We start from the raw sequence: 10,478 nt of genomic DNA, 5'->3' as shown, positions 1-10,478 counted from the left end.
AAAGAGGAAGCGGAAGATACCTAGCGCAACCTTTTCCCCAACACAATTCAAACTGCTAAACCAGTATACGCAAAACTTGCATGTATGCTGAAAGTAAAATAACTTCTTTCCAGAATTTGATTGTGAGTTCTTTAACTAAAGCAGAATTTCTTTTTGATGCCCCTGCTTTGCCAATGGCACATGCCTAGATAAAAGGAAGCCTCAATAAATGGGAACTGGCAGGCTCAAGTTAACTCCTGAATGCTGACTCTAAGAGACTTCTGAGTTAACCCAGAACTAATTTAGGAGGAATCTTAGGATTTCTCTGGTTAGGTACTATTCATTAGGAATTCAGCAACTGGATTTTCTCAGACTCAAAAAAATCCTATGGTAGTAAAACTTCTTATAATCCTACTGAATGACAGGAAAGGTTTTAGTTGCTTATCAGAGAGAATAAAGGACATCAGGACATCTATTTCACATTGACATTTTTATTAACGCCAACTGTTTTTTAATTATTTTTTTTTAAAACAATAGCACAAAAATGTTTCAAGGAAGCAGTCTCACAATCTGATGACCTTCTGAAATACAGTTAAGCCACACCAAATATGAATTCCTGTTAATAACACACAAAAATATTTTTTTTTAAGAAAAAGAAAAGAAAAAAGGTAGGGAAAGAGGAAAGGAATGAGATTTAGACTTAAAATTTACTGGATTAGGTTGGTGAGGCTTGTTAGTAGGATACACTGTGGAAGCAGAGTGGCACACACAGGCTTATAGTCTTTGTTGTTTTTAAAACCAGTTACCACTAATATACAGGCCCTGCAGCAGTTACCAATGACTTCTTACATGCCCGAAATGAACCAGAAGAAGCCAGTGTTGATACTGTCATAAAGAGATTCAACAGTTGGCCTGTCAGACAACTAAGACCATTTGCAGCAGAGTAACTCCTTCAGAAAGGCCTGGATGAAAACCTTTCATTTCTATTGTCTCACCTATATGCATTTCAGGGTTCTTAAAAGTCATCTTAAAAAAGAAAGAAAAAAATGTATATCAGTTTCTCTTATTTAATGTGGCTATAAAAGATGTTTCCTTATTATTTCTTTATCTCTAAGAAGGACACCGGGGTGGTGGGTTGGGGATGGAACTAGGGGAGGAAAAAACCCAGACCAGGATAGGTTGCTTTTTTTAAACTTTTTTTTTTTTTTTTTTTTTTTTTGCCAAGGGGTCACACAGAAGGGAAAGCAAGGAGGAAAACTACAATCCTTGGTTCAGATTGAGTTATGCAGGAAAATATATCTTCCTGATCAGTCCCCATGCCAAAAAAAAAAAAAAAAAAAACCCACTTGAGATTATGCACAGACTCTATGTTATACCAGCTATCAGCCTTTCATGTTTAACATCCCCAGCAATGGACACTACCCTTGGCTTGTAGGCTGCTTGTAGAACCCATTTCACAAAAATCCTCTTTACCCAGAAGCCTCTAGTTTCCTTTTGGTAGGTTATAAAAACAGAACATCTGTCATTAACAGGAGAGTGTTAAATACTTTTAACCACTGACAAGGCTTCAGGAAGTTTCACAGTTTCGTTATGCTCTATTTTATTACTATCATATTTACATTTTTTTATTTTTTATTTTTTTTGCTGAATTGCTGATTTTCCTTTTTCAATAGAACTTAATTCTGGAGTGTGAGCAGGAACCAGTTAACTACATTCATTGTCCAACCCCCACTAGCTTGAAAGAAGACTCCAAATTCTTGGCATATGAATCAGCTGTTCGGTTGCTCCACCTTATCCCTGCATGAAGCAGCAGAACCGCAGTGGCGGCATGCTCCGGGTTCACGCTGTGGGTGGTGACGCCTTTCGCTGAAGGAGGTACTGGTGGATGCTCTCAGCATCACGCTTTAGCCAAGCAGCATTCAGCAGGATATTTTCACAACACTGCTGGATGGTACGCTCAGCTGAAGGAGCTGGGTGACTCTCGAAGAAAGCCTGGTATAAAACAACCCAGAATGTAGGATCATTACCAGCAATAGTAAGAAGCTAATATCACAGGCTATGAAAAAATACCCACTGTCTATAAAGGGTTCATAAGCTTCACTCATGAAAATTTACCACTGCCACCTCCAGGCTAAAAGAAAACAAGCAGCTCCTTGTACCTGCCTACAGGAATTCTCCTCCAAATATATTATATGCTTACAACCTAATCAAAAGTTAACAGTAAAGAGACAGAACCTACGGCCTTTCTTTTAAGTTCATTGTCCAACCAGCAAAAGAAAGTAAAAAAGAACTAATATCAAGGACCTACTCTGTTCCAGGCCCCCTGTGTTAGTTACTTCATCTAAATGACAGTCTTACCACTTCATTTTACAGATGAAACTGGCTCACAGGGGTTAAAAAACCTACTTGAAGTCTAGGTTTTGGAATCAGCCTTGGGACTTGATCTAGGCTCCATCATGTACTAACCTGTGACTGAGTAAATTAACTGCTCTAAGTATGTTTTCTCATCTATGAGAAAATATTTACTCCAGAAGATTAAAGAGACAACCCATATAAACAGTTAGCATAATACTTGGCACAGAGTAGTTAAGGACTCAACACATTTTGGCTGCTTGAAATAAAGATTAATTTGTAAGGGTTGATAAAATTAAGAAGCTTAAGTTGCTTCTATATCCTAATAATTTAAAATTTTATAGACTCACATTTTTCATACAGTAAAACTACTTCAGAGTTTCTTGTAATTATCACAATGCTTATTGATTAAACGCTGAATAAACCATTTTCTAATGAAGTATACCTGGTTCCATAGAAAATACCAACCAGCAAAAGGATAGGGGTCTTCCCTTTGAGCTAGTCATCACAGGTATATAAGAGAGAATGACTAATTCATCAGATTAAGTCTAGACCTTTTAGAAATCAATAACTTTATTTACATGGATGACAATGGCTCCTGCTCCAAGGCTCCTATCACAGTTGGGTTCTTAGGGCCTGAGTAAGATACAAGACTTCCTCTCATTTCACCTCAAGAAACAGCACCACTATTTACATACCAGAAACCTGGGAATTATCCTTGACTCTTCCTTCTTCCTCCCCAGATACGTTCACAACACAGAGAAGCCACTCAGTAAATACTGGCTGAATTAAAGTTTAACAAAATCAAGCCCCTGAATTTCTTTCTTACTCCATCTTCTCCAAGCTACTAAATCACTTTTGCTTGGAGAGTTAGCTTCCTGACATTTTCTCTTCTCCTTTCCAAATTATGCATTCTCCACACTGCGGCCAGACTGAAATTTTTACTATATAAACAAAGGAGTGACTTGATCTGGTTTGTAAGCCATTCAAGGGCTTCCCATTCTTAGGAAAATTTTAATATGGCCTACAAGGCCCTCCTCGGTCTGGCCTCTACCTACTTTACCAACCTGAGCTTAACCACTGCCCTCCCCTCAAACTAATTATACGTATTTCTCCTTCAGAGTATTTATTACCTTTACAATAAAGTAATTATTTACACAATACAATACACAATGTAAACTAAATGAATCTTATTTCTAACAATGGCTCATAAAGTGAATCAAACATTACAGCTCTCAGAATTTCCAAATTCACACCTGATAACCCCCTTGCTTTCAAGAATGAAGGTGGAAGTGACACTTAAAAAATACTTTGCAATTAAATGCAATGAAAGGCTTAAAGTTAAGATTTTCCTAATCAGTGTAGATTTGTCCTCCAAACGCTGAACTGCCACTAAACTGATTATCAGTCTTTCTAAGAGCTAAGAGGAGAGTCCCTACATAGTCATCTTGTCTCATTGTGCCTACAAAAGACCTATGAAGGTTTTAGAAAAGGAAGAAGAACTAATATCAAGGACCTACTATGTTCCAGGCCCCCTATGTTACTTAATCTAAATAACAATCTTAACACCTCATTTTATGGATGAGGAACCAGGCTCATAGAGGTTAAAAAAACTTGCTTGAAGTTACACAGCTAACAAGGGGCAGAGCACAGATTTATACCCAGGTCGACTGATGTCAAGTTCCACATTCTTTCAACCACACTTCAATGCCCCAAAGATGATTCCAACTCTAAATTCTTCAAGCATTAGAGATACAACCTAACCTGTCCTTCTCCTAGCAAGAACATGGAGACCCTAAAGTACAACATTACCCCAACACTCTATCATTACAATTTGGTTAGTGTTTTTACTTACTGGATTGAAAAGTGAAAAGTAAACATTCCTTTCCTTACCTTAACTTCTCCAGCCATTTTATCAACTGCAAATCCCTCAACTGATAGCTGAAAAAAAAAAGGTTTATCAATAGTAAGAACAACTAAGAGTTTAGGAACAAACTTCCATTTACCATAAAAACAAATCATTCCATTCTTTCCCAACTTCAGTTTATTCTAGAGGGTACACGATGGGTTATGGAGAAACTCTTTAGTAAAGCTAATAACTACTTAAGGAAACTTAAAAAGCAAAGGCCATGATCTATGGATCTAGTGAATCATGGATGTCTCTCAATATCCATGATAAGCAAGCTACTCAAAATAAAAATTTTCACCTACCTTTATTAGTCTAGATATTAAGAATCCTCCCTGGTATCGATTATAAAGTTCTTCCCAGTTGTCTTTTATGAATTTCCAAGCAGCCTTCCTTCCATGCTTACTGCCTCCAGCCACTCCACCAATTACTGATACAGTGTCCTGTGGACGTACCTCTTCCTAAAAAGAGGAAGAGAACTAAAAGTCTACCATATCCAGAACATCGTCTGCTGCCAGAAAGGGCAAATGCTGTTGAGGTACCCAAGTAATCCCACGGAAGACACTTATTATTTTAGGAATAACTGGCACCAGAAGCTTCTAACAAAGAGGAGCATGTTTAACCTAAAGATCAGCCAAATTGAGAATGAAGCACTGGGATGGGTACAAACAGGCTGCTCAATAGATACTTGCTCTAGGGTAAAGAAAGGGAGAGACAGAAAGTAGGCACAGGGATGTGTCAGCTTTCCAGTTTATTTCCTCTCCCAACTATTCTGATTCTCACCACTAGAGGGAGATACAGTGATTAGTAACAAAAGCTTATTCCAGTCCTCCAAGAATGAGGGAGCCTTTAGTCTAGGGTTAAGGCAGAGAATACTGAATCAAGGACACTTGCTACAGATCAGTGGGTAACAATTCCCTCTAAAAGCAGTTTTCATTGTAACTTACTGAAAGTGCAAACGTGAGGACTTTTTGAATCAATTCAGGTGAAAGAGTAGCCCCAAGGACTCTTTCAATCCGGTTTTTCTCTTCCTGCATATCTGCTTGTTTGTGAAGCTATAGTGAAAAAATACAGATAGAGATAATTAACTTCTCCCCCATTAAGGTGAAACTTTTGCTCTACATTCTTATTGGCTAAGACTGCAGGATATGAAATTAACAAAAGAATATTTTTCAAGATGTTTGGGCACTAAATTTGTCATGTGCCCCCATAGTAAGACACTAGGTGTAAGTGCTTACTGTATGAAGAGCTTGTCATCAGTTCTGAGCAGTTCAACATCAAGATCTAAGGCGTCAACCTGTCATGACCAAATTCTTTACTCACTGATGTCTGACTAATGTTCTATGTTAGATGAGCAAAATAATAATTACTAATACCACTTCAATTTGTAATATTTTTCACTATTTACAATAGTGAAAAATATAAGATGCATTATTGAAAGTAATATTTTAAGAATATTTGATGACATAAACATGCTCTTGATATATTAAATGAAAGAAGAGAGACAAAGCAAAATGATTCTAAATTTTTAAAAAGTTAATGTGAAGGGGAAAAAAAACCTGAAAACACATCAAAATGTTAACAATAATAATGGTCTCTGATCAGTGGGATCATCACATTTTTTAACTGCAAAAGCAGCACATGCTGAATGAAGATTATTAAGAAAACAGAAAAGCATAAAGAAAAACCAAATCAGGAATAAGATCATATTATACATGCTATATTTGTGAGGTTTTTAAAATTACAGGTAAGTTCTGTTTTCTTCTTTATACTTTTCTAGTCTCTAAATCTTCCATAGTGAGTATACCAAAATCTTTTTTCATAATTAGAAACAAAATATTATTATATATTTTTTAAAATTAGAACTACAAATGTATATGAGATACTTCTCTAGGACAACTTAATTTATAGACTCTCTTGACCTTTTTTCCCCTCTGAAGATTTAACACTGACCAGTGTCTGGAGACCCCATCACAGCTCCCAGTTTCCTCTTCCTTTCCTTTGGACTCTTTTGAGCAGCAGTGTAGTAAAATAGATAGGAGGTCAGAAGACCTGGGTTCTAGTCCCAGTTTTGCCTCTAACTAGCTGTGTGATCTTGACTAAGTCCTTAACCTCTCCGGGTCTCAGTTTCCCCATCTGTAAAATGAGTGGGGTGGACAGATGATTTCTAAGGTCCTTTTCAGCTCTAATACTCAAGGTCTGAACTCTGGCTTTTAGGAAGCATTCCCCACCCCACCCCCTGGAGAACCTGTTACAGGAGTCCACTAGATGGCACCATAACACCACATTTCAAATACACTTTGAATTAAAGTTATTTATCCTGCTTCATTATTCCTAAATTACCAACAGAAAACAGTCTTCCTCATCTCTCATCAACTGGTTTCTTTCTTTTTTTTTTAAATTTATTTTATTGAAGTATAGTTGATTTACATTGTTGTGCTAGTTTCTGATGTACAGCAAGTGATTCAGTTATACATACATAATAATAGTTTGCATTTGCTAATCTCAAACTCCCAATCCATCCCTCTGCAACCTCCCCTGACTGGTTTCTTGAAGAACCCTGATTCTGCCTTCATTAGAGCTCTTTCCATAGTAAAGCTGAATCACTGTGAGCTCCCTTGTGTTAGATGCAAACATTTATTAAATAAACATACTAGTATAAATTCTTCAAAATATGCCATGACATGAAAATGTCAGAGTACCTCTCATGAAAATTTCAGAACCCCTATTTTTCCCACACCTTTATGGAATAGACAAAAAATACCAAGTACTTCGTTTCATATGCAAAGAAATACATGATTTATAGTGCATAGGATCACAGAATATTAAGAATGAGAAGGGACCTTAATGTCATTTAGTTGACAGGTAAACCCAAAGTATATTTTTTTATGTTATTAGAAAGGAAATCCTTATACAAGATAGGTAGTTAAAGCAATACAGTTTGAGATGTAGTTTCTTAAATAAAGTTTATAATACATATTTTTTAAAACATTCTAATCATTTAAATAGGATTTGTTTAGAACTAAAATACTAGAAATTAGATTTGCAATTCTGATCCACTTGGGATAAGAAAAGTATTCTGATTAAGGGTAGAAGTATTAAAGCACATCCCATTCCCATCCTGTTTGTCTCCCTAAGTGCGGATCATTTAATGAATGGGTCTGATAGATGATTTGGGTATTTGGGCACATTTTGCACATTTTATTTAATGGTAATAAGTAGAATCAGCTCTCTCCACCTCTAATGCAACCAGATTGTCAAGTTATTTCTTAGACTACTAACTGCACGGACAAGGACTGGAGATAGCACTTGTTCCACAGCATTAGGACTTTCAAACCGATCGCTGCCATTACAAGGACATGGAAAGTTTTACCTATATTTTTCTAAGTCGGAGTTTAATTATATGCCAACCACCCTGGGAAACTACAGAGGCTGTGAAAGCAAGTGAATTAATTTCCTGTCCATTCATAAGAGGCACTGGCATAGACCAAACCCTTGAGACACCTAATCATCTATCCCTTTTCTAAGCACAGAAACAAACCTTTTGTATAAAATGGGCAGAACCCCAAGTAAATTTGCATTGATGGGAAAAGTTTTAAGAACTTGACTTTTTAATCAAAATTAACATTTCAGTATTAAGATTTAAGATGTATAAATTCGTGAGTAAAAAAAAAAAAGTGAAAAATTTAGATGACTTTTGGCACTTGTATTGGTAGTACAGATAAACAGATATTATATATTTCTCCCACAGTTTCCTAATATTTGCATGTCTACAGTATGCATATCAGCATGTATTTCTTTTGCCAGGACTTTTTTTTAACCACTCAAGCTCATACTCTATGTTAATTCAACTTAAAAAGCAGAAAATGGGAGCCCTTTCTAAATTTACTCACCTTCAGCATAATGTCTAAGGTAGTGCCATCACCATGCTTCAAAACAGTCAGATAGACCTACAAAAGAATACAGGAACAAAAAAGAAGGCATCTGATTAAATGTATCTTGTTCCAAATATTCTAATGTTCAGAAAAGACAGAAAGCAAGTCAAAAAAAATTGTGTGGATATTACATATTAATACAAATTGTGGCAAGGATCTAAGAGCCCAGATAAACAACCAGAAAGGTAGATGGCAGGTAGTAAGTAACAGCAGAACACACCAGTGTCTCAGGAGAATGTGCACAGATAGTCAATCACCTTTCAGTACCCTAGTGCAGACTGAGAAGCTTGACATCAATGAGAAGCTGCCTACAGACCTCATAAGTGGTGTATATTGAAAGAATCAGGAGGGACTTCCCTGGTGGCACAGTGGTTGGAAATCTGCCTGCCAATGGAGAGGACACGGGTTCGATCCCTGGTCTGGGAAGATCCCACATGCTGTGGAGCAACTAAGCCTGTGCACCACAACTACTGAGCCTGTGCTCTAGAGCCCACGTGCCACAACTACTGAGCCCATGCACCACAACTACTAAGCCTGTGCACCTAGAGCCCATGCTCTGCAACAAGAGAAGCCACCACAATGAAAAGCCCGCGCACCACAACAAAGAGTAACCCCCACTCGCAGCAGCTAGAGAAAGCCCATGCAAAGCCAAAAAAAAAAAAATTGTAATAAAATATCTTAAAAAAATAAAAGAATCAGGGGACTTCCCTGGTGGTCCAGTGGTAAAAAATCCGCCTTGCAATGCAGGAGACACAGGTTAGATGCCTGTGTGCCACAACTACTGAGCTCGCGCGCCTCAACGAAGGAGCCGGTCTGCTGCAAACTACAGAGCCCACGTGCTCTGGAGCCCATGTGCCACAACTAGAGAGAGAAAACCCGCATGCCACAACTAGAGAGAAGCCTGAGTGCTGCAACGAAGAGACTGTGTGCCTCAGTGAAGATCCCGCATGCCGCAACTAAGACTCAACACAGCCAAAAAGTAAAAAAAAAAAAAAAATAAGTAAAGAAAATAAATAAATAAATAAATGAAAAAAATAAAGAAAAGAATCAGACATGATTTGTGAGTCAATACTTAGGTCATTTTTGGTTACTATTAAACACATTCCACACTACACAGAATGATGCAGTCACCTAGAAATCAAGGTACTTTATTCTGAAAACCTACCGGACTCCTCAAATCAGCGGAGAGAATCTGTTTCCCTTCCACATGGTCCTTAAACCGACGACGGGCTTCTTCTAATGTTGCCTTATGTCCTGCCTTCCCTAGTTTGCCCAGAACCAAGCCCCTCAGGAGTGCATCTAGATGACCTGATTGAGAAGTAAAAGAGATATAGAACTACTTAAAAAGCTTATTTTTACAAATATGCCACCTGGATATCTTATAATTGTGTTATACCGTGTCTACGGTCTTGAACAAACAATTACCTTAGTACTCGAGAGAACACTTGATTTAAATTTATCAAATAAGAATGAAATGAAGTGCTTAACACACTAGACAAGCAAATATGATGCCTCTGTCTATAGTTACAATGCCAACTGGATTTACTAAATGTTCACTCCATCTAGGTAATTACACTAATAAGAATTATGTGTGAAAGGAACAGACTTAGATCATGCAATTTTGACCCAAGATTTAGAGAAAGGTCACATGTAGAACTAGTATGCCGGGTATATTTTTTTTTTTTCAGGGTAGAAATTTTTTTTTTTAAACATCTTTATTGAAGTATAATTGCTTTACAATGGTGTGTTAGTTTCTGCTTTATAATAAAGTGAATCAGTTATGCATATACATATGTTCCCATATCGCTTCCCTCTTGCATCTCCCTCCCTCCCACCCTCCCCATCCCCCACCCCTCTAGGTGGTCACAAAGCACCGAGCTGATCTCCCTGTGCTATGCGTATGCCGGGTATATTACGTTGAAATCTTAGATTTTTAAAATCAAAATCTGATAGATTACTCCAAAGATATGCAGATGGCCAATAAGCTATCACTGGCCATTAGGGAAATGCAAATCAAAACCACGAGATAACCACTTCACACCAATTAGGATGGCTGGAATAAAAGAGACAATAACAAGTGTTGGCAAGGACGGGGAGAAATTAGAACCCTCATACATTGCTGGTAGGAATGTAAAATGGTGTGGCCACTTTGAAAAACAGTCCAGCAATTCCTCAAAAGGTTAAACACAGAGTTACCGTATGACCCAGCAATTCCACTCTTTGGTATATACCCAAGAGAAATGAAAGTATTTGTCTATACAAAAACTTGTATACATATGTTCATAACAGTATTCCTAACAGTCAAA

At 37.4% G+C, this 10,478-nt stretch overlaps 1 protein-coding gene across 1 annotated transcript in view; it reads right to left on the bottom strand.

Annotated features, from left to right (window-relative positions):
* Positions 1-450: 450 nt before the first annotated feature.
* The window catches only part of NPEPPS (aminopeptidase puromycin sensitive), a 105,874-nt gene continuing 95,846 nt past the window's right edge, over positions 451-10,478 (bottom strand). Inside the window, exons 18-23 of the mRNA XM_057536032.1 lie at positions 9,338-9,480; positions 8,131-8,187; positions 5,185-5,292; positions 4,543-4,698; positions 4,225-4,272; positions 451-1,971 (exon numbers count right to left, since the gene is read on the bottom strand). Of these exons, the coding sequence (XP_057392015.1) occupies positions 1,819-1,971; positions 4,225-4,272; positions 4,543-4,698; positions 5,185-5,292; positions 8,131-8,187; positions 9,338-9,480 (665 nt within the window). The 3' untranslated portion in view covers positions 451-1,818. The remainder of the gene's footprint in view (positions 1,972-4,224; positions 4,273-4,542; positions 4,699-5,184; positions 5,293-8,130; positions 8,188-9,337; positions 9,481-10,478) is intronic.

The sequence above is a fragment of the Balaenoptera acutorostrata genome, chromosome 20 (genome assembly GCF_949987535.1).
Source record: "Balaenoptera acutorostrata chromosome 20, mBalAcu1.1, whole genome shotgun sequence".
Lineage (NCBI taxonomy): Eukaryota > Metazoa > Chordata > Mammalia > Artiodactyla > Balaenopteridae > Balaenoptera > Balaenoptera acutorostrata.
This window is presented reverse-complemented; position numbering and strand designations above follow the sequence as displayed.